This window comes from Lithobates pipiens, unplaced genomic scaffold (genome assembly GCF_037356315.1).
Source record: "Lithobates pipiens isolate NorthernLeopardFrog02 unplaced genomic scaffold, aLitPip1_a1.2 Scaffold_27, whole genome shotgun sequence".
NCBI classification, from domain to species: Eukaryota; Metazoa; Chordata; class Amphibia; order Anura; family Ranidae; genus Lithobates; species Lithobates pipiens.
In genome coordinates this window covers 136,980,500-137,005,819 of record NW_027507788.1, presented here as the reverse complement: position 1 = coordinate 137,005,819, position 25,320 = coordinate 136,980,500, and the positions used below count along the sequence as shown (strand labels likewise).

The 25,320-nt window shown below is 43.1% G+C and overlaps 1 protein-coding gene across 1 annotated transcript in view; it reads left to right on the top strand.

Annotated features, from left to right (window-relative positions):
• LOC143934165 (synaptotagmin-1-like) overlaps positions 1–18,309 on the top strand; it is a 381,736-nt gene extending 363,427 nt beyond the window's left edge. Inside the window, exons 8-9 of the mRNA XM_077457544.1 lie at positions 11,369–11,502; positions 15,149–18,309. Coding sequence (XP_077313670.1) covers positions 11,369–11,502; positions 15,149–15,358 — 344 coding nt within the window. The 3' untranslated portion in view covers positions 15,359–18,309. The remainder of the gene's footprint in view (positions 1–11,368; positions 11,503–15,148) is intronic.
• Positions 18,310–25,320: the final 7,011 nt, after the last annotated feature.

The following is a 25,320-nucleotide window of genomic DNA, read 5'->3' as shown; positions in this document are numbered from 1 at the left end:
AGAAAAATTGGGCTGCTGGCATCACCCAGAACCAAAAATGTTCTTCCAACATATCAGCGGAGGAGGAAGAGGATAGACAATCAACATAACAGGACAGTCACTCAGCATCAGCATAGGCAGTCTTGAAGGGATGTGGTATTTCAAAAAAAATTATTCGGTTACATCAGCTTCAGGTGCTTGGTAGCTGTGGGTGATCCAAGACTGATTCATCTTGATGAAGGTCAGTCGATCAACTGATTCGGTGGACAGGCGCACCCTGTGATCGGTAACGAAGCCACCAGCAGCACTGAAGGTGCGTTCCGAAAGAACGCTGGATGCAGGACAGGCCAGTAGCTCAATTGCATACTGTGCAAGCTCTGGCCAGTGATCCATCCTCAAGACCCAGTAAGCCAGAGGATTTTCAGTGGGAAAGGTGTCCAAGTCTGACCTTGCCCCTAGGTATTCCTGCACCATGTAAATTAGACGCTGGCGATGGGTGCTGGAACCAATCATACCTTGGGGCTGCGGACTAAAAAATTGTCTGAAAGCATCAGTCAGACGGCCACCTTCTCCACCGCTCCTTCTGACTGATGCCTCAGCAACACGTTGTCCAGGACCAGGAGTTTGTGACCTCCCAGTCTCTGGGAACGCGTTGCACAGAGCTTTCTGCAAGGCCTCCCGGAGATGTCTCATCCTCTGCTCCCTCTGCGATGGCAAGATAAGGTCGGCAACCTTACCCTTGTACCGTGGATCAAGGAGAGTGGCCAGCCAGTAATGGTCCCTCTCCTTGATCCGAAGAATACGAGGATCCTTCCGCAGGCTTTGCAGGATCAGGGAGGCCATGCAGCGTAGGTTAGCTGAGGCATTCGGTCCGGAGTCCTCTGGGTCACTAAGGACAACATGATCCGCAGCTACCTCCTCCCAGCCACGTACAAGTCCACGTGTTTCTTGGGACTGTAAATCATCCCTATAAGACTGCTGCTGCTGATGCTGAGTGCCAGCCTCCACCTCCATGCTGACACAATCATCCTCCTCCTCCTCTTCCTCCTCCTCACCCTCTTCCTGTGTGATGGGTGGCACAGCAGGAACACTGTCTGGATAAAGGGGGCCTTGAGAGGCAAGGAAGTCCTCCTCTTCCTGCCTCTGTTCTGCCTCAAGTGCCCTGTCCATTATTCCACGCAGCGTATGCTCCAAGAGGTGGACAAGAGGTACAGTGTCACTGATGCATGCACTGTCACTGCTCACCATCCTTGTGGCCTCCTCAAATGGTGACAGGACAGTGCATGCATCCCTGATCATGCCCCACTGGCGTGGTGAGAAAAAACCAAGCTCCCTGACCCTGTCCTGGTGCCGTAGTCGCACAGGTACTCATTGATGGCCCTCTGCTGCGTGTGCAGCCGCTGCAGCATGGCCAATGTTGAGTTCCATCTGGTGGGCATGTCACATATAAGGCGGTTCTTGGGCAGGTTCAACTCCTTTTGGAGCTCAGCCAGTCGAGCACAGGCATTAAATGATCGGCGGAAATGCACACAGACTTTCCTGGCCTGCTTCAGGACATCATGTAAGCCGGGGTACCTGCCCAAGAACCGCTGCACCACCAGGTTAAGGACGTGAGCTACACAGGGCACATGGGTCAGTTGTCCCTGTCGGAGGGCGGAGAGGAGGTTGGTGCCATTGTCGCAAACCACCATTCCTGGCTTAAGCTGGCGTGGCGTCAACCACCTCTCGGCCTGCCCCTGCAGAGCTGACAAAACATCCGCCCCAGTGTGGCTCCTGTCCCCCAAACAAACCAGCGCAAGCACGGCATGGCATCGTTTTGCCTGCGTACTTGCGTAGCCCCTGGAACGCCTACGGAGCACCGCTGGTTCTGAGGACAGAGCACTGGAAGTGGCCATGGAGGAAGAAGAAGAGGAGGGGGTGGAGGAGAGAGGTGTGTCACAACCAATAGTAGCATTTTGGAGGCGTGGTGGCGGAACAACCTCCAACACTACTGCACCTTGTCCTGCATCCTTCCCAGCAGCCAGAAGAGTGACCCAATGGGCCGTGAAAGACAGGTAACGTCCCTGTCCATGCCTGCTGGACCATGAGTCAGCGGTAATATGCACCTTACCGCTGACCGCCCTGTCCAGCGAGGCAAGGACATTGCCTTCCACATGCCGGTAGAGAGCCGGAATCGCCTTCCGTGAGAAAAAGTGGCGTTTGGGGACCTGCCACTGAGGAACCGCACATTGTACAAACTCACGGAAGGGGGCCGAGTCTACCAACTGAAAAGGCAGCAGTTGAAGTGCTAGCAATTTAGCCAAGCTAGCATTCAACCGCTGGGCATGTGGATGGCTGGGAGTAAACTTCTTCCGCCGGTCCAGCAGCTGGGGCAGGGACATTTGCCTGCTATAATCGGATGTGGATGTACCACTAGCAGAGTTCCCGGAAGCACTTGGCTGTGACACACCTAATTCTACACCTTCATTCCTCTCAGAGCAGGTTTCAGAGAGGACTGAAGGTCTAGTGGGGTTGGAGATGCCAGCTGATGAGGAGCAAGGAGAGGTCCGCTTTGTTCTTTGGTGTGGGTCTTTGAGGTACGCTTGCCAACGAGCTGCATGGCAGGTCAACATATGTCTGGTCAAGCATGTGGTGCCCAAGCGGCTGATGTTTTGGCCACGTGAGATACGCTTGAGACATATGTTGCAAATAGCAGCGGTGCGATCTGATGCACTCGTCTCAAAAAAGGCCCACACCAAAGAACTTTTAGAATAACGCGCAGAGGAAGCGCTCTGCGCAGGCGGAGCTCTGCGGTGTGATTCAGTCGGTGTGCTGCCCCTAAGCTGGCCCCCGGAGGGCATCCTGCCTCGTTGGACATGTGCCTCCTCCTCCTCCTCCTCTTCCTCCTCCTCCCTCCTTCCAGGCACCCACGTGGAGTCAGTGCCCTCATCATCCCCTCCCTCTTCATCGCTGTAGCAAACCTGGCAGTATGCTGCAGCTTGTGGAACATGACTGCCAGATTGCTGTCCTTCTTGAGCATCCCCTCGCTCTGCGCTCACGCTACTGCCTTCCTCTAGCTGAGTGTCATCATCAGAGCCCACCAAACACTGGGCATCCTCCTGGAGCATGTACCCAACACTGTGCTCAAAGAGTTCAGGAGACTCCTCAGGAGGACGTGGTGGGTCTAGGGAAGGAGTCACTGATGATGACATTGAGAGGAGGGAAGACGATGCTTTGGCAGCTGCTTTGCTACTACCCTGAGACTGGGTGAGAGAGGATGAGGAGGATGAAGAGGGCTTGGTCATCCACTCTACCAAGTCGTTGGCATGTTGCGGTTCAACATGTCCAGCTGCAGAAAAGAAGGACAAGCATGTCCCATGGCCACGTGCTGATGACAATGCACCGCGTCCACGACCAGCACTGTTGTCTCTAGACACAGAGCCTGCTTGCCCTCTTTTATCGGCTCGCGCCTGTCTGCCTCTCCTTGCTGGCCTTCCAGACATGGTAATGGCCTGAAGGGAGTTGGGTAGTTTATATTGTGCTGGAGGCACACAACACCCACTAACTCCTGCAGATGCCTTTTTTATAGAACAGCAGAGATAAACGGGTATATACAGATGTATACTGTGCTGTGCTGGAAGCACACACAACTTCCAATAACTCCTGCAGATGGCAATTGGGCTCAAATAGAGAACAGCTATGTAGGTGGATTATAGCGGTATGTACTGGGTACAGAGCACGCAGACAGCACGCACTATCTCCTGACACTACTGACTGCAAGCTCTATTATTAAAGATGGACCACTAGCTATATAGGTGAGGTGAATATCACGGTGTATACTGCGGTCAGGGCACGCAGACAATAACCAGAAAACAGCAGAGTTAAAGGGGTATATACAGATGTATACTGTGCTGTGCTGGAAGCACACACAACTTCCAATAACTCCTGCAGATGACAATTGGGCCCAAATAGAGAACAGCTATGTAGGTGGATTATAGCGGTATGTACCGGGTACAGAGCACGCAGACAGCACGCACTATCTCCTGACACTACTGACTGCAAGCTCTATTATTAAAGATGGACCACTAGCTATATAGGTGAGGTGAATATCACGGTGTATACTGCGGTCAGGGCACGCAGACAATAACCAGAAAACAGCAGAGTTAAAGGGGTATATACAGATGTATACTGTGCTGTGCTGGAAGCACACACAACTTCCAATAACTCCTGCAGATGACAATTGGGCCCAACTAGAGAACAGCTATGTTGGTGGATTATAGCGGTATGTACTGGGTACAGAGCACGCAGACAGCACGCACTATTTCCTGACACTACTGACTGCAAGCTCTATTATTAAAGATGGACCACTAGCTATATAGGTGAGGTGAATATCACGGTGTATACTGCGGTCAGGGCACGCAGACAATAACCAGAAAACAGCAGAGTTAAAGGGGTATATAAAGATGTATACTGTGCTGTGCTGGAAGCACACACAACTTCCAATAACTCCTGCAGATGACAATTGGGCCCAAATAGAAAACAGCTATGTAGGTGGATTATAGCGGTATGTACTGGGTACAGAGCACGCAGACAGCACGCACTATCTCCTGACACTACTGACTGCAAGCTCTATTATTAAAGATGGACCACTAGCTATATAGGTGAGGTGAATATCACGGTGTATACTGCGATCAGGGCACGCAGACAATAACCAGAAAACAGCAGAGTTAAAGGGGTATATACAGATGTATACTGTGCTGTGCTGGAAGCACACACAACTTCCAATAACTCCTGCAGATGACAATTGGGCCCAACTAGAGAACAGCTATGTAGGTGGATTATAGCGGTATGTACTGGGTACAGAGCACGCAGACAGCACGCACTATTTCCTGACACTACTGACTGCAAGCTCTATTATTAAAGATGGACCACTAGCTATATAGGTGAGGTGAATATCACGGTGTATACTGCGGTCAGGGCACGCAGACAATAACCAGAAAACAGCAGAGTTAAAGGGGTATATACAGATGTATACTGTGCTGTGCTGGAAGCACACACAACTTCCAATAACTCCTGCAGATGGCAATTGGGCTCAAATAGAGAACAGCTATGTAGGTGGATTATAGCGGTATGTACTGGGTACAGAGCATGCAGATAGCACGCACTATCTCCTAACACTACTGACTGCAAGCTCTATTATTAAAGCTAGATCACTAGCTATATAGGTGAGGTGAATATAGTGGTGTATACTGCGGTCAGGGCACAGACAATAACCACTACACAAGAGCAAGATAGGAAATCAGCCAAAAACAATTGGTGTGTAACTGTGTTGAAGGTACACAGAACACCCACTGCTTCAGACGCCAACACACTACACGAGGCCGCCTCAAAGGCGGCCTTATATAGTGTGGGGCGTGCACTACACAGCCTGAGCTATGATTGGCCACAGGCAGGATGCCTGTGGCCAATCATGGCTCTCCTCGCTGCTGGCGATGCGATTGGCCAAGCATGCGGGGTCACAGTGCATGCTTGGCCAATCACGAGCCAGCAATGCACTGCGCCATCGCAGTGCATTGTGGGCCGTGCGCGCCACACGAATTTTGACGCGAACGGACCAAGAGTTCGGATTTCGCCGAACGGACGAGCAGCCAATGTTCGAGTCGAACATACGTTCGACTCGAACACGAAGCTCATCCCTAACCAGGAACACTGAAGTGTGCATGAATATGGTCTCTGTAGAATAGGATATGCAGTGAACACTAGAGATACAGAGGTTCAGTGGGGTACACAGGAACATTTGCAGCATAGGAGACACTGAGGTTTCCTGGCATGCACAGGAGTGTTGTAAACTCTGCAAATACTACATTTACACAGGGCTCTTAGAAACATAGGATACACTGAGGTTAGCTCTGGAAAGAGCTAAAGTTTGCTAGAGTGTATAAGAGCACTGGAAACACAGGAGAAGCTAAGGTTTGCTAGTGTGCACAGGAGCACCGAGTTTATGGGGAAAGTCTTTGAAAGACATTTAGGAGGCACCGGGGGGCTCGGCAGCTAAAAAAGTGACATGTTGTTTGAAAGCCGAGCAACATGTGTGCTGGAAATTTGCTGCAGCGATGGCGGAACCTGGAAGCTGGAAGCTACACAGAGGAAAAATCCAATGATGGAATGGGCTACAGGGGAATGTGCCTAATTAGATACACATGAATTGGATAATTTAGGTAGTACAGTAAAACCTTGGATTGCGGGCCTAATTTGTTTTGGAAACATGCTTGTAATCCAAAGCACTTGTATATCAAAGCAAATTTCCCCATAAGAAATAATGGAAACCATTTATTCATAAATCCTTCAGTTTATAGTACATATAAAAAGATTATAGCAATGGGATAGTTTGTGTAACCATAAAATGTCCATCCAATGGCAGCCTTCACAAGGGGATTAGAAGCAAAATCCAGCAGGCGTTGCAGAGTATAAAAAAGAGAAGAGAGGCGCCTCTGAGACCCCTTTCACACTGGGGCGGGAGGTGTGTCGGTGGTAAAGTACCACTATTTTTAGTGGCGCTTTACCGCCAATTTCGTGGTGCTATTAGGCCACTAGCGGGGCACATTTACATTTACCTCCCCCCGCTAGCGGCCCAGAAAGGGTTAAAAACCACCGCAAAGCACCTCTGCAGAGGCGCTTTTCCAGCGGTATAGCCATGCTGCCTCATTGATTTCAATCAGGAGCGGTGTATAAGTATGCAGGCATCCGGGGTAAAGCTGTCCACATAGACCATCCTCCACATCGCTGGCTTTCATTGCTGCCAATCTGCAATCATGACTGGGAAGACCACCCTGTAGTAGAGCCATCTGAAAACGAGGCTTAAAGCACTTGTGGAGTGTAGCGTGGAGGGTACGATGTCGATGGCAGTGTGGAGGATGGTCTATGTGGACAGCTTTACCCTGGATGACTACATACTTAGATGTGTCTCTTTTAATCATCAGCCATGTGAGTTGCTAAATGTTGTACCTTCATTAAATGTAACCGTATTGCTACATTTAGAGGTGCCTCTCTTCTCTTTCATACTCAATAATATATAATAATAATAAATCATATATATAATATAAAATAAATAAATCCCTGTGTGTTTGACTGTGCCTCTGGGCTAAGTGGGTCTAATGGGAGGAGTTTCCTAATTATCAGTCAGCTGTGGCAACTGCAGGACACTAATGAGGAAAGATGCTGGGCCTGCATCTCTTTAGACGTATTCCTATTGGAAATATCTAACCAAAAATTACAGTTTTGTTGCAGGGGATGCCTAAAATCTGACTTGTATCTTAGGCAGACTTCTGGGAAAATTGGTAAATCAATCACACAAGCAGGAAATTATGTTTCTAGGGAGTGGTCAGTATACACTTTGTGCACAGAACAACTCCAGGTAGCCATATTGTATTGCATTTATAGAAAAGTACAGCGACTGCACATTGAAAAGGAAAGGTAATTTTTGATAACATTCAATTACAATATGATTTGCATCGCAATTATACACGCTATATTATTTTTTATTTATTTGCTACTTCTTTCCCATGAAAGTGGAGTTACCCTTTATCAAAATAGGCATAGGAGTGGACAATACCAAACAGAACGAGCAGCTCTGTGCAGATATCAGAAAGCTGTTGACCCGTCAAAAAAGTTGTAAAAGAAGATTCACATTGATTTTTCATGTTGTGTCATTCATAAAAGGAAATCTGTTAAAGCGGAGGTCCGCCCAAAAAATAAATTAAAAACCAGCAGCTACACATACTGCAGCTGCTGGCTTTTAATAATAGGACACTTATCTGTCCTGGAGTCCAACGATGTCGGCAACTCAGCTGATGTTTCCATCAGCTGTCGAGTGCTGCTGCCACCATTGCGGGTAAGGGTACCCGGCAGTGTAGCCTTTCTGGTTCACGCCGGGAACCCTATTGTACATGTGTGAAACCCGCTCCTCTCTCCTACTGGCCCGGCTACAGGGGAAGGAGGAGGGGGCCCCAGCCATGATGTTCGTAGCCACAGCTGAGGCTCCCGGAAGTGGGAAATGATACCTGTCAAAGACAGGAATCCTATCCCCCCCGAAAGGTGCACCGGAGGGGGAGGGAGGAATCAGATGAGTGGAAGTTCCACTTTTGGGTGTAACTCCGCTTTAAGGTGACTAGTGTGTGTTTGTCTGGAGGTGTATGAGAGTTTCATTCTTAGATCTGAGGTTCTCAGGTACCTGGCCATGAGACCCATTACCTCTGTAATTTATCAATATTAGTGTGCTATCCCCTGGCCTCGTAAGCTATTCTATAAAGAGGCAGCACCAGATGGTTCTATTAATTGATTTCTAAGGCCACTGTAGCTGTCCAGTTCAGTACTATGGTTTTCTTAGCATAGAAAGTTGCACCAAATCTATGTCCCCAAAAATACTGTAGCAAGGTCTCTGGTCTTGTCCAGTTTAATGAGAACTTTCCAAGCCAAAGATAGCTGACATTCTTCTGTATGTGGTGGGCTGTGAGGCATAGTGGGTGCAAGATGGACAAAGTTATTGGGCGCCAGACACTTCTTGGATGTAAAAGAGGTTTTATTTCTCTTAACAGTCCTTTTTGTATTTTTGGGGGAAAGAGGGTTAGGGCCAGGACACCCTTAAGTAGCTGTAAATTCAGTTGCTCATCGCCAAGACTTCAATAGGAGGACAGATGTGCAGATAAAGGCCCCAGCAAGGTGCCACATCTGTACATACAGGAATGCTGTCTCCTATGGTTACAGTGTTTTACAGTTCCCAACTCAAACATAACAGTTCCTTCAGCTTCACTACAACTGTCTCTTGTAGTTCAACACTGAGCTCCCGGTCTCTCACTAGACCTTCTGATTCACTGACTCTGAATCCCTTGATCTCCTACAATCTTTACGGCGGTATCGCCCTCAAGCATCACCCACGCTTCCCTGCTGGGTCCTAGCTTGGCACTCCAGAAATAGGGGAGTTACAGCCCCTATTCCAAAAAAGTTGTGACACTGTGTAAAATCTACATAAAAGCAAAATACAATGATTTGCAAATCTCAAAAAAACTAATTTGATTCACAATAGAAAACATGGGAAATGTTTAACCACTTGCTTACTGGGCACTTAAACCCCCCTCAGTCCCAGACCAATTTTCAGCTTTCAGCGCTGATGCACTTTGAATGACAATTGCGCGGGCATACAACACTGTACCCAAATGAAATTTTTATCATTTTTTTCCCACAAATAGAGCTTTCTTTTGGTGGTATTTAGTTACAGCTCGGAGTTTTATTTTTTGCTAAACAAACAAAAAAAGATGCAAAAAAAAAAAATCATGTTTTAATAGTTTGTTATAAAATTTTGCAAACGGGTCATTTTTCTCCTTCATTGAAGTGCGCTGATTAGGCGGCACTGATAGGCTGCATTGGTGGGCACTGATGGGCTGCATTGGTGGGCACTGATGGGCTGCATTGGTGGGCACTGATAGGCTGCACTGGTGGGCACTGATAGGCATAGTTAAGGCGGCACTAATAGGCACAGATAAGGCGGCACCGATGGGCACAGATAAGGCGGCACTGATGGGCAAAGATGGGCACAGATAAGATGGCACGGATGGGTGGCACGGATAAGTGGCACGGATGGGCACTGATAGGTACCACAGATAGATGGGACTGATGGGCACTGATAGGTGGCACTGATAGGTGGCTCTGATAGGTGGCACTGCTGGGCACTGATGGGCGGCACTGCTGGGCACTGATGGGCGGCACTGCTGGGCACTGATGGGCGGCACTGGGGTGCAGCACCTTTGAGGCAGATTTTGGGTGGCACTGTGGGTGGCACTGCTGGGTGGCACTGTGGGTGGCACTGTGGGCACTGCTGGGTGGCACTGTGGGCACTGCTGGGTGGCACTGTGGGCACTATGGGCACTGCTGGGTGGCACTGACAGGGGGGCACTTACTTTATTTCAGGATGGCACTGCGGGTGGCAGGTGGGCACTGGCAGGGGGCAGGTGTCCGCTTAAATTGCTGGCCGTGATCGGGACTGATGTCCCGAACACGGCCGCCGGCGATCGGCTTTTTTTTTTCTCCTCGCGCTGTCAGCGCGAGGAGGAATACTAGCCGATTACCGGCTCCGTTTTATCACATGATCAGCTGTCATTGGCTGACAGCTGATCACGTGATAAGGGGTCGGGATCGACCCCTTACACGGATCGGTGATCAGGCGAGTCTCACGGACTCGCCGATCACAGAGCGCGCCGCGCGCGCCCCTCAGGGGGCGCGCAGGCCGCTCGTATCCGGGATGACGTCAATAGACGTAGTCCCGGAAATGTGGGTCCGCGCTATTGCCGTCATTTTGCAATAGCGCGGTACCCAAGTGGTTAAGCTGAGTGTGTACCATTGAGCAGTGTTGCTGAATTAGGCAAGGATGGGACAATTTTCCTCTCCCAAATCTTCAGCAACTGGTCACTTCAGTTTCCAGACATTTTCAGAGTGTTGATAGAAGAAAAGGGGATACTACATCATACATTACCCTGCCCCCAACTTTTTGGAGATGGGTTGCTGCCATCAATATCAAAATGACTAAATTTTTTACTTAAAAGAGTACATTTTCTCATTTTAAACATTTGATACTGTATATTTTCTATTCTCTATTGTATACAAAATATGGGTTATGAGATCTGCAAATCAATGCATGATGTTTTTATGTACATTTTTTGGGGGGGTTGTAAAAAGTATATACAAACATTTAGGAAGAAACCTAATTTTAAATAAACAGAAGAAGTGTAAGCCCTTGTACACACGGTCAGACATCCCGATGGAAAATGTCCGATCGGGCCACGTTGTCGGATAATCCGACCATGTGTGGGCTTCATCTGACTTTTTCAGTCGGAATGTCCGACCAACAAGGTTTGAGAGCTGGACATACAAATTTTCCGACAACATGGTCCGATCGGACTTTGTCCGATCGTTTGTAGAGAATTCCGATCGGACAAAGTGCCACGCATGCTCAGATCAAATTCCTAGACCAAAGCTATTGACTGCTAGCCTAAACGTAGTCCCGTCGTAACTAAATAAAGTCATCATCACGTTACGAACTATCGGATTTTGCGACAACTTTGTCCGACCGTGTGTATGCAACACCAGTTTCGGACAAAATCCTTTGGACAAAATCCAACGGATTTTGTTGTTGGAATGTCCGACCGTGTGTACAAGGGCTAAGAGGGAGTCCACCCAAACATAAAAGTATGGCCTCTGTAGGTCTACAATGGTATTAGTCCAACATATGTTTCCAAAATGAGAAAATGAAAATGAGTTCAGCAAAATTTCTGACTAATTGCTAAAAAAAAAAAAAAAATTGTTAGAAGTTATCCATTTAGTTATTTTCATGTTTATTTATTTTTTACTCAATTTTTAGATCCATATGTGAAGATTCATCTCATGCAGAATGGCAAGCGATTAAAGAAGAAAAAGACCACTATTAAGAAAAACACCTTGAATCCCTACTATAATGAATCATTCAGTTTTGAAGTTCCTTTTGAACAAATCCAGGTGGGGAACCAGTAAAAACACTGCAGTCAGAAATTATTTTGATATATCAGATATTTTCTAAAGCCTAGAGGTTTTGTTTCTCCGTTTTCATTATTTGTTGTTTAGGAGTTTAATAGGCTTATTGAAAAAGAATACATTATACCCTACATTATTAAACTGGAATGCTATGTTTATTTTAAAAAACTATAAATAATGTGTTATGATGTTGAGTGTCGGGCACCTAAGGGGCCCCTAGTCCAAAATGCTGTGACCTCCGGCAATTAAAAAAAAAAATTAATGGCAGGCTTGCAAGCCTGTTTGGCGGCTCTGATGTGTGACACAAACTCCTCCTCGGCTCTGATGTGTTAGACAGTTGAGTATCTGAGGCATAAAAAAACTGAGACCATGGTATAGTGCAGGTATGCACTAATTTATTGTGGACTGTTGCTACCGGGTGTTGGATAAGGAAATTATGTATTCTGGGGGGTGGAGGTGGGAGATGTGTACTGGGGGGGATTTGAGGGGGCAGACATGTGTACAAGGAGGGGGTTGAAAGGAGAGAAAAGTGTACTGGGGGGTTGGAGAGGTCAGAGATATGTACTGGGGGGTTAGAGGGGGCAGAGATGTGTACTGGGGGGTAGGAGGGGGGAGAGATGTGTTCTGGGGTGGAGGGTGCAAAGAAGTGTACCAGAAAAGTTGCAGATGCAGGGGGTTGGAGAGGACAGAGATGTGTTCCAGAGGAGTTTGAGCGGGAGAGATATGGAGGGGATAAATATGTGCACTGGGGGGGTGGAGGGGTCACGTGTAGACTGGAGTGGGTGTTGAAGGGGGCAGAGATGGATTCTGATATTCTAAATGACGTAAGAGGGAGTGAGATATGTAGAGGGGGAAAGGTGTGACCTTGGGGGATGGAAGGGAAAGGTGTATACAGAGATTTTTACTAAAGGCAGTAGAGGTGTTACTGTTGGCATTGGAAGCAGAAGAGATGTGCATTCGGTAGGGTGAGAGGGACAGGAAAGTTGTGCACTAGGGGGTTTGGAGGGGGCAGAGATGTAAACTGGTGGAATTGGGGGGGGGGGGGGGAGATCTGCACTCACTGTGTTACTGAACCATACACTCTGACTGTTACACACCTTTGACCCCTGCACTCTGTGCATTAAGCACTACTGACCCCTGTGCTCTGTGCAAATTCACACTCCTGATTTTTGAACTCTTTGCATTACATACTTCTGACTTCTACACTCTTTTCTGTACACACACATGACCCCTGCACTCTGTCCATTGTGTATTTGTCACTTTTGCACTATGTGCATTACCTACTCCTGACCCCTGCAGTCTGTATGTTGCATACCCCTCAACCCCTACATTCCATAGTATGCTGCACACACACGACCCCTGCACTGTGTGCATTACATACTCATACTCCAAAGCTCTATGTGCTACCTACACCTTACTGTGTGCTATGCACTCCTGATCCCTACAATATATAATATGTTTTAAATTACCTACCTCTGCACTATTTATGCTAAATTGTACATTAAATAATGTTGACACAAGTGTTTATTTTCTCAATACTATATTGTACATTACATACTTTTGACCAAAGTGTTTATTGTCTCAATGGCAAAAGAGAATGATGTGGTTCAAGGCACCAGAAGTAATTGGCCTCATTCCCAAATTTAAACAAAAAGAAAGAAGGTTTGGATGGCGGGACTTTGAATGAGGCCAGTCACTGTAGAGTAAGCATGTGGGATATAAAACACAGTATCGCTTATATGGGTTCCAACAAAAAAGGGGGGAATTTTTTTGGGACTTTGAATGGGAGATGTATACCAAAAAACAGTCTTAGCAAAGAACATTTTATTATACCTTGTAAGATCAAGGGGGGGAAATCTAGAGTAAAACAATATAAAAAACATAAAATCCATACAAATGATTTTTTGTTTTTTATATTGTTTTACTCTAGATTTTCCAATACCATCCAGCCCTTCCAGTGGCCCATGTTGTGCAGGACTCATCTTTACCTTATGATATGCCAAGCACCATGGCATTAATATTTTTTTTTGTGTCATTCAGTATGCTGTATATGATCTTACAAGGTGTAATAAAATGTTCTTTGCTAAGACTTTGGTATACATCTCTCATTCAAAGTCCCCAAATCTCCCCCCTTTTTTGTTGGAACCCATATAAGCAATACTGTGTTTTATATCCCACGTGCTTACTCTACATAGTGATTGGCCTCATTCAAAGACAGAACCTTCTTTCTTATTGTCTCAATGGTAGGTAGTTGCTAAGTAGTCATTGACTATTTTAATGAAATTTGTTTTTAAGGTAGACTATGTGTAGAAAAGCAAATTTAATGGAAGTGTTTTATTTTTAAAAACTGATTGTGCTGATGATTATGCTTGTCTGTTATACTCTCAATTATGGCACAGTAATTAAAAGCATATTATGTAGGTACAAGGACTCTTTTGAGTACCTAGTGATGCCCCAGGTCTTTCACAATCATAGAACCCCCACCCAGCATGAGAACATATTCTACAAGTAGAATTAATCCCAAAATGCAGACAACATTAGATTCAGACCAAATGTAATGAGTTTAGTGGACCAAAAATCCAATTTTCATTTTAGCTTCCAATTAGTTACTGGGGCCTCCACATGACCAATTAGAGTTGCTAAAACATTCCTATTCTGCTGGTTTAAAAAGGGAACCATCCAGTGTTACCCTTCACTGTGGCTGAGAGGTAGAGGGCAGTGTAGAAAGAGAGGTTTGGGGCACCTACCAGGACCAAACTCTGAGTATTATTTTACTATCTCTGGTACAATGTTTTCAATGAGTGTCTAAGACTACTTATGCACATACGCATACTGCTCTAGTTATCATGCCACCTCTAGGCTCCCTCCATCTACCAGGTCCAAACTCCTGGTAGAATTTCTGGAATAAGTGGTTCTCGCTACTTATGCATTCATGCCTATTGCTGTAGTTAACTTGCAAGCCCAAGGCTCCTGCCACCTACTAGCCCATACTCTAAACCATATTTTCCTATTCCTAGGACTTTCGATGCTTAAACGTCTTCTGGAGATATTCCCACCGCTCCTGCCAAAGCTGTTATGTCCCCTAAACCCATTGAAATCATCTTTTTGGTCCACAATGGTTAAGGCCTTCCATGGCTTCCAGGAGCAGCTGCAAAATTTTCTGATTTCTTCAGGCTGAAGCCCATTTTTTTCATTGTTTCGCCCCATTGCTTCATCAGGCATGGTTGGCAGGAACTTCCTAAACCATTCTACACAATTTTACATTATTTGCCGCTCCATAATGCATAATTTTTTTAAGCCTGGTTTGGTGGATTCCCATTAACGTCAATGGGACTTCTGGCTCAATTTTTTTGCAATTTTTTAAGTTTCACTGAATCACAATCATTTTAATTTTTAAGACTTCTTTTCATTTGTATTTAAACTGTGGTTTATAGGTACATTTCTGCATTAAGCATCTATATGCTTGGGCAAGAAAGAAATCATTGTTTTACTGGAGTCTAATGTACAAGTGTCTCATTGGCCACAGAATAGGATGGATACATTTCAGGGGACACTATTAGCAGCAATGACTTCAGGGACACCATATGGTTTATTAACTTTATTTCCTTATTCTCCTGTTTTATGTCCACAGAAAGTACAAGTCGTCCTCACGGTGCTTGATTATGACAAGCTTGGCAAAAATGAAGCTATTGGAAAGGTCTTTGTTGGCTGCAATGCTACAGGAACTGAGTTGCGTCATTGGTCTGATATGTTAGCCAATCCAAGAAGGCCAATTGCTCAGTGGCACACTCTACAGCCAGAGGAGGAAGTGGATGCTTCCCTTGGACTGAAGACTTCATGATGGCATTTCTTCTGTTTGAATTAGTGGGAGTGTATGTGGGTGCTTGATGGTGCTTCTGCAAGCACAGCTCCACATGCTGCTGTGTGTGTATATACCTGTTCAAAGCTGTAGCTGTGAAATAGCTTTGAGAAACCTCCTGTTTTGTGGTTATTTGTAAATTACTAAAAATATTTATAGGACTTGGCCAAGAGGCAGTATCCTTTTTCAAAATATCTCAGCTGGTTAATATTAAAATTTAAAATACTTGAACTGATCACTTAAAGTAATCTTTTCTTATAGGTTATGAAGCATAGAAGCACCGGTATGGTTCCTGTATGCATTTTTACAACAAATTTTTAGAAATTTTTAATTTTCACCGAGATAGCATTAAAAACTTTGCCTTAGAAAGCTTACAGGTGAAGAAAATATGTAACTTTTAGATACGTTTATTTGTTGAGAATGATCAGGGACACAAAGGATATTTGAGAACAGATTTTGCGAAGATTGTTCTTCCTGAAATTCAGCCAGGTTAGGGGATACTTTTACCTACAACAAAACAGCACCCTGACGGGATTTGGCATAAACCGTGAAAAAAAAAATCTCTTAGAGATCTGAATTGACTGTCTATTTTTGTATACTGTATCACTTGAACTCAGAATTTCAAGGCACATACCAAAATGGAGGACCAAAATAGATTCCTTGATGGAAAACAATCCAAAGTGGATGTCATCCCCGTATGATATTAACATCTTGAAAAGTAGACTTTGTTAATCTGCTTAGCCATCACAAATTATGCTTTCACTGTGGTTAGACATACATTGGTTGAATTTGGCTTTTTATGTCTCTTGGTCAAGATTTGGACAGCAGCAAGATTTCCCTAGTGAAGGTATGAAATACTTTTCCACTTTGGAGTCTTTCTTCTTGCTGTCATTGGCAGGATTCTCAGTTTTGCATTTCTGCTACATTTTGTAAGAAAAAAAAAAAAAAAAAAGAGGGAAAGTAAAGCCACTTTTAATGGCCATGGCAGGTCTCTGGACTTGAGAAGTTAGGAGCACAAGTATTACCACTGGAATCTCTCAAAGCCATAAGACACAGGTATGTGATTCAACTAATCAACATTTATCCAAAACGAAAATTTCTATTTTAGCAAACTCTTTCATTAATGTTACCAAGATGTAAAATATAAAGCAACTTGTTATATTCCCTTATATTTATTTCCTTATGCCAACGAGAATAAGGGTTTGACTGAGCATTATGAATGAGAAAAGAATAAGATGTTTATATAATGCAGTGATCCTCAGTTACGCAGTGGTGGTAAAACGTGCAATTAGTACACTTTATCAGATGTAACTACTTCTCTTTTATACTGTATTTTCTACTATGTTTGTATACTACAAAGAAAGTAGTCAGGTGGGTCAGACAATCCAAAACTGGTATATGGATAGATGCTACTGAGAGGCTTGTTAGCTTTGTGTATCTTCAGGAGTTACTGCGGAAGACCTTTTCATTAGGAGTTATCAGCTCAATCCTGCCATGACCATTACAGGAGGATTTTACTCTCCTACTTAGTTATTGTTACATTAAGGCAATTGCAGAAAAAAGATTGAGGCCACTCCTGCTGCAAAAATCCAATGGGAATATACGACTAGGGGAGGGGCAGCAAATCAATGGACCCACTTTATAACTGCTACTCTTTGCCACTTTTTTAAGTAGTCAGTACTGCCTAAAGAAATAATTGGAGGGCCAATGTGAAAGAGAAAGGATCATGCCTTCTTCTAAAGCTGTCAAGGTTATCATTGCAGGGGTGTCACTATAGCAAACACTTACCTTCACTTAAAGTGTTACTAAACCCAGGACCCTGCATTTTCTATATCTGGTCTCCCACAGAACATGGAAATGCAAAAGCTTCAGTAAAAAAAAACTGCAAAATACCTTTTCCCATCAGCAGTTAGAGCAGCCTTGTGACTTTTATCATTGTCTGGTTAAAGCTTGTAGGAAGAGTTTTCATTCTCCCTGATTGTCCCATGAGGCAGGCAGGAACCCGACCCTCTTTCTGCACACAATGCTGATTGGCCCTGTGCTGATCACATGCACTCTCTAGCAATACACATTAAACTGAGCATGTACAGCTTGTCCCCAAGGCTCTGTTCTATCAGGACATGGTTTGGGGATTGTGGTAAAAGGGGAGGATCAGAAAAAACTTGATCAAAACGGCCTTTTTACACAATGCAGAGAATTAACCGCTTAGGTTCCACAGCGAGTATAACAAGCATGCTTTACTACATATACAGCCTGATTTTACTGTTGTGGGTTTAGTAACACTTTAACTCCACTTTTCTTTATAGCAGTTAGTGTTCAAAAGCCTCTTGGTTAAGTAAGTAGGCACTTTGGGCTGATCTATAAATATAGAAGGAAAATACAAAAAATTGTATGTAGCATCTAGCCTGCTTTCAGCAGTCAGTTTTTGTTGGTTGGTCATTATTCTCTACAGTTTTAACACAGGACCTGATGAACTCACTTTTATTTTACAGACTGCCAGTGATATTAGAGAGGAATATCCAACAATACAAGTGTTTGCATAAAGAACTGTGGAAACGCAATAAAAACTGCTAGGGCAGCATATAAAATGGTGGTGAACTGCAAAATATTGCACATATCTTTCTTATGTGTGTCTTTATGGAAAAATATTAGGAAAATGACAACTCATCACATGTAAAGTAGAATACAACTATTTATTTGGGCTTAATTACTAAAGAAGTTGTGAATCTTCACACAAATTATAATGTATGATTAGTTACTTAAATGATACAATCAGATGAAAGAAGTAGCAGGGGTTTGTTTTTCACATTTGGATAATTTAAGTGAATATTCACACAATTCATGTGAAGAATTAGTTGATTTACTTGAGGATATTTGTCAATATCTACTTCATTATAGTATATAGTATAGTATAGTATTTCATAAGTTCTAAAAAATCTATATAATAGATAAATGTTCCTTGTACAATTCTGGTTTAATAAATTAATTTCATTTCAGATCCAAATATACCCTAGGGCAGTGTTTCTCAACTCCAGTCCTCAAGGCACCCGAACAGGTCATGTTTTCAGGATTTCCCTCAGATGTAACGGCTGTGGTAATTACTAAGGTAGTGAAACTGATCAAATCACCCAAAATAATGGAAAGCCTGAAAACATGACCTGATGGGGTGCCTTGAGGACTAGAGTTGAGAAACACTGATCTAGGGTATATTTGGATCTGAAATGAAATTAATTTATTAAACCAGAATTGTACAAGGAACATTTATCTATTATATAGATTTTTTAGAACTTATGAAATACTATATGTTCATAATTAATGACGAGTCCACTTTATAAAACCTTGATTTCTGTTTGATTATAGAATTTTAGTCCTCCTCCTTTAACTACAGGACAGTGGCCTAGGAACAGAGAATCTATAGGATGCAGCTGCTATCGGGTCCTTACTTTTAGGGATGAGGACCTTCCTTGCAAAACATTTGGGCTTTAACGGATGCTATTCTCTTTGATTGTTGGCTAGCTCCTTCATTAATAATAAGTGGGGTGAAAGAATGGTAATACTTTGCTGGGGTGACATCTAGTGGAAATCCATGATGGTATGAACCAGTGAGCAGAAAGAATTATACTACATTTTCTTTTTCAATGTACGTTGTATGCCAAAGGTTTCAAACAAGTGGGGTGACCCAAAGTCAGCCACTGCACAAGGGCCTCCAGGGGTATGTTTTGTCTCTGAAAGAAAAAGTGACAAGAGTATATTCGTTTTAACTGACACCATTACAATAAATATGAAATGCAGGGAATAGGAATATGTAATAATAATAATAAAAAAATAAAAAAAATGGACCCACTTTATAACTGCTACTCACTGCCACTTTTTTAAAGTAGTCAGTACTGCCTAAAGAAATAATTGGAGGGTCGAGGTGAGAGAGAAAGGATTATGCCTCTTTCTAAAGCTGTCAAGGGTATCATTGCTGGGGTATCACTATAACATAAACATTAACACATAAATGGTTTTGAAAAGTGCATTTGGTGCACAGGACCGATTGTGACAATCAACACTATATTTTGTTTTTCTTTAACAATTAGTGTTAACTAAATGTGTAGGAGAGCAGTCAAGCACAATGTCTTTGAAAGCAGGGAACATGAAAAAGCATATTGGATTGATTCCCAGTCATTGTTTTAAGAAGTTTCTCTAAGCATTTGCAAGTTTCATTTGTTTTCAGCTTGGTTAGCCCTTGAAAAAGGTGCAAGGCAATCACTGACAATGCTTTCCACAGGGCCCTTCCTACCATGTGACTTCATATGAGGTTATCACTTTGTGCTCTCTCAGGGGCTTCATTCCACCTTAGACACTTATGCCAGCCATACGAGATTCGAACAAGTAATAGGCAGGCTAAATGTGCCAAGTTGATTGATCGATCAATCAACTTAGGTAGAACCAACCTGCCGGATTTGCTGCTTGGCAGGAAGGATTGCCCTGTCAACACTGAGTTGATGGGGGAATCGTGCAAATTTCTTTGCAGGAAAAAAATTTCCACCACCTTAGGAAATAGATCAGAAATGCAGAATCTGCATTACTAAACTGCGGTTGATCTACTAAAGTTGGAGAATGTAAAATCTGGTAAAGTTCTGCAGAGAAACCAATCAGCTTCCAGGTTTTATTGTCAAAGCTTAATTGAACAAGCTAAAGTTAGAAGCTAATTGGCTACCATGCACAACTGAACCAGATTTTGCAATCTCTAGTTTTAGTAAATCAACCCAACTGTGTCTGCATTTTTAAATATGCTGTGGCACAACTGTGACTGATGGGAAATGCACCACAGATAATTGGAGTTTGGTTTCAGGATCAGGACGTAGCAGAGGATATTTAGGTGATAGAGCTCATTTAAATACTTCTGATCCCATCAGATCCCTACTGTATAATATCTAGATGTTTTCTCTGCCTATTTTATTTGTTTGTTAGATAATGAGAGGTCATATGCATAAGGAGGAAGACATATCTGTTAAAATATGTTTGGAAATAGTTGACGTGGAAATAACTGCATCTGTTTCATGGGAGCACTTGCTAGAAAAAAAAGTGAAATTTTAAAATGTGGGAAATGCTTTAATTAACGGGATGTGCAAATCGTACAGTGTATGTCCAGACAAAATGTATATTTCTAGTTTGGATAGAATGGGGAAAGATTTGAAATCCTGTTGTGTTTGTACTGTTATCCAGGCTCCGTTTTCCCTCAATCCCTGCCCTGGGGACAACATTTTACCAGACAGGAAGTGAGGGGAAATCTGTAACAAGGGAAGAAACAACAATAAAATGCTGGCATGGGGTTCTGGCATTCCCTTAAATAACATTTAAGCATTTTCTGTCTGTGTAATGCCGCATATACACGACTGGACTTTGATGGACTTCCGGACTTTCCCAACTAAACAGACTTGGCCACACACGACCGGACTAAGTCTGTTCGAAAGTCCATTCGTTTTGAACGTGATGACATAAACGGGACTAAACAAGGAAGTTCAATAGCCAGTAGCCAATAGCTGCCCTTGCGTCGCATTTGGTCCGTCGGACTAGCACACAGACAAACGGTTTTCCCGATTTGTAGTCCGTCGGATTGATTTGAAACATGTTTTATTTCTAGGTCCATCGGATTTTTGGGGAAAAAAAAGTCAGCTGGAGCCCACACACGATCAAATTGTCCAATGGATTCTGATCCGCCAGACCAAGTCTGCCAGAAAGTCCGATCTTGTGTACGTGGCATTACTGTTGAAGTGTTTCCTTCACCTTCCTGAGTAAGGGGAAATCTCTGTAATGGCATCATCAGAAAGCAGTCAATCCTGACAGGGGTTTTAACTCTTCCCCATTTTATCCAAAACAAAAAAAAATTTGAGCTATAGCTCCCCTCTAAAAGCGGTATTAAACCCAAAAACATACATATTATTTTGCAGCTTAACAATCCTGGCCACATTCGTTTGTTTTTAGTCTTTTTTCCCTTTATTTCTACCTGGTGACTTGGCCAGTAAGTCTATTATTTTTCAACTTCCTTTAACAGACAAAGGTGTAGAGCAAAAGGGGCAGTTGGACCATTTAACACTGACAGGGGTACCTTTACCCCGAAAAAAAATTGTTGTTGTAACTGCCTATAAAGTGTTAGCTAGAGTTTGGCTTTAAAGCGGAACTAAACCCTCCTATTCTTTACAGCTAAGGAAGCTGCCATCTTAGCATCTGTTTGATCAGTTATGACAGCAGCTATTTGATGGAATAAGAGCTTGGTTGTGAGAATAAGCAACTGTAACAGACATCTGTTTTGAGAAACCGTTAAATCGATGTATTTAGTTATGCTTTATTTTTTAGTCAAGTCCATCTAAATCTGCTAGTGCATCTAAACAATACCCTCTCCCCAGATTTCTGCTGCCCAAAGGGGTTTCATTTTCTCCTCCATCCAGAGTGGAGCCACCCAAAGACAGGAAGTGTGTTACTGGCTAAATCACCAGGTGATCCAAACAGAGCCTAAAAGAAGAAAAGGACTGCAGCCTCCACATTTAAGGCATTGGTAAGCTTGCAATTTTTTGGGTCTAATATTACCATAACCTCTTCATGCTGGCACCTCCTGGCCCTTTAAGAGGTTTAGGATGCCAGGAGGCAGGGTTTAAGATCACACGATTGGCTGTCACAGCTGTCACGCGATCTGAAAACTCCCAATTGCTAGCAGCGATCAAGAGGCGCCGAAGGGCACACGCTCTCGGCACAGCTGTATTGACCGCAATTCAAGCAAATGTGCGGCCTCTCAGCGCCTAGGCCCAGACGCCAAGAGGTTTAATATTTGCGTGTGGTCAGCGCCAAGGGGTTAAGTACAAAAATAGCTTTTCAGCTAAAAACATGCGTGTTTTGAATGTAATCCCTTTAGAGTGTATGCTAATGTGGGCAGGGAATTCTTCACTAAATTTCCGATTTTTCTATATGTAGTTATGCATTGTCCTTAATTTTATGCATTGGCAATTATGTTTGTACTTCAAGATTACACATAGGAGTTTATTTACTAAAGGCAAATAGGCTGTTAAGTTTGCAAGGGAAGTTTTTCCCCAGAGCTTAGTGAATGGGGGGAAATTTCCCTTTGCAAAGAAAGCTCAAACAAACACAAAGCAAATAAAAAACTGAATTTTTGCTTGCACTTGATAGGTTGATGGAAGTCAGCAAAACTTCACCTCATTCACTAAGCTCTGTGGATAATTGCAAAGTAAATGGTCTATTTGCCTTTAGTAAATCAACCCCCTAGTTGAGTAATGACTGAGAAAATATTTGCACTAGCTGTGGATTCAGAATTTAAAATTTCATGTATTCAAAGAAAAGCATTTCTTAGTAAAGAGTAGAGTTTCTACACTTGCATTAGCACAGTAAACTTGTAGAAGCGATTTATTTAAAAAGGCAATGCATTAATGACTTGTAAATGGCAGTAAACCACAGTAACCAGTTTGCTTCTTCACTTACTTTTCATCAGTTTAGAGTACACAGAACAATGACATCATAGTACACAATTCCAACACAAAACAACAACACATACAAGCTTATTAAATAACAAAAATAAAAGCAAAATGCAGTAATTTATGAAAGCCAATCATATTTCACCTTTCACTTTATAGCAGTTAATAAATGATTAACTGGTTGCTGTGGATTACAATTTCCACAATATTCTGCATGTTAATGGGGATTCTGTAGAAGGCAAAAATTGTGGTAAAACTGGTACATTTTTATGTACAAGATTTAGTGGACCAAATTTTATCTTTTTGATACGTAAATAATTATTTTGTGAAGATGGCATTGTTGTGACACTAGTTTGCAGACTGACTTTGTCTTTCTTATCTCTTTCTAAATTATCATCCCTGTTTTAACATTATACTTTTTTTTTATTATTTTTGCTTTTTACTCACCGTATGAATATCCTTATCCCTTTTAATAGTCTGCTTTTAGGTTTCTTAGTTTTTTTTGCTTCCATGGTTTCTATTCTATATTGGGGTTATTTGCTAGCTGTAAAATACATGCATTGTAAAAACATTCATTCTCTAAGGACTTTTACAAATTTGATGCTAAGGTATAAAGCAAACTTTTAGGCTATCAATTTTTCACATGTAGTACATTTCTTGGAGATAGCTATTGTTAGTACAGTCAAAACTCTGGTACCTCTCTTCATAAAAATATGTGGATTAACTTAAAGTGGTGTTCCACAGAAAAAAAAAATCATTAAAATTCCTAAAAATTAAAAAAAAAAAAAAAAAAAATTTTAACTCACCTTTAAATGCCTGTTGCTAGGGGGTCCCTCATGGTCTGCCTCCTTCAGTGCCTGGGCTGGTGACATCACTTCCCCTCAGCACAGGAAAGGCTCAGCTCTGCCCCCTCCCTCCTGTCAGTCATCTGGGACACCTGACAGGTCCCAGAAGACTGCACTGCCAATCACGGCGCGCAGCGCCGCTTCACGCATGTGCAGTGGGTGCCCGGCTGTGAAGCTACAGCTGGGTGCCCACAGTTGCACCGCTGTGCGGAGGGGGGACGAGTGGGGCGTCGATCCGCTCGCATCTCTGGACCCTGGAACAGGTAAGTTTCCGATTATTAAAAGTCAGCAGCTGCAGTATTTGTAGCTGCTGACTTATTTTTTTATTGTTTTTATGGAACCTCCTCTTTAAGCAAAAGGGTGTCCCAATACTCACCAGTAGAAATTCAGAGTTCATAGTGGGAGCAGTTTATTGGTGTGAAAGTGGAAAGGGCTAATGAGACTTTGACAACAAAAGTAATTTTTTGTATGAGTTAAAAACAAACATATTCAAACATGTTACATGAGGCCCTTTATACAAAGTGTTTTACAATTCATATTTCACTGTGCAGATACCACTAAAAATCTACTCCCGATCTGTCGCCAGCCTCTTATGAAGACCATAAAAATTTTGTTTACCTGTCCTTACATAAAACTGGTTTGTCCATCTTGGATTGAACCAGAACCCTATGCAATCTGCCCAAGCTCTTAACATGCAGGGATCAAATCTAATGAATACCCCAAAACAGCATCATAAAGAACCAGTCAAAGAAGTATATTTATAACTGGGCTCTGGAGGCTGGTTGTGACTTGAGCTTGCAACCCATCTAAAGACCTCTAACGAATAGTCAAAGATGTGTCTAGAAGAAGGTTACTACATAGTCAAAATTAAATCCAGGAACACCCTGACCATACCCACCTTTAGACAGACACAGCTTTTGTTTTATACAGCTGTATTTACTAGTGCAACTTATAACATCCAAGTGAAAGATATAACCCCAACATGTCAGAAAACATAAAATCAAAAACAGAAGCACTGAGTCGGAAAGTGGATCACCCCCTTATATCAGTATTTTTTTGAACCACCCTTTGCTTTAATTGCAGCCTTTAGCCTATTGGGATATGTCTCTACTAACTTTGCATATCTGGACTTTGCAATATTTGTACAAATAACAAAAATGTAGTCATCTGACCACCTTAAACGCACCTTGAAGATTCTGAGGCCACATGGAAAAAGGTGTTATGGTCAGATGAGACTACAATTATTTGGCCTCAACACCAAATGATATGTCTGGTGAAAATGAAATACAGCTCACCATCCAAATAACACCATTCCTACAGTAAAGCATGGAGGTGGTAATATCTTGTTATAGGGGTGTTCCCATGCAGCAGGGACTGAGCACTTGTCCAGGATAGAAGAAAATGAATGGGGAAAAATGCCATCAAATTCTTGAGGAATATCTGCTAATCTGTGCCAGAAATTTGTCAATGAGAAGAAGGTTTACCTTCCAACATGACAGTGACCTAAAGAACACAGCAATAATGACCACACAGTGGTTGAAGGAGAGAAGGGTGAATGTCCTTGAATGACTTAGTCAGAGCCCAGACTTAAAACCCATTGAAAGTCTGTGGAATGACTTGAAGACTG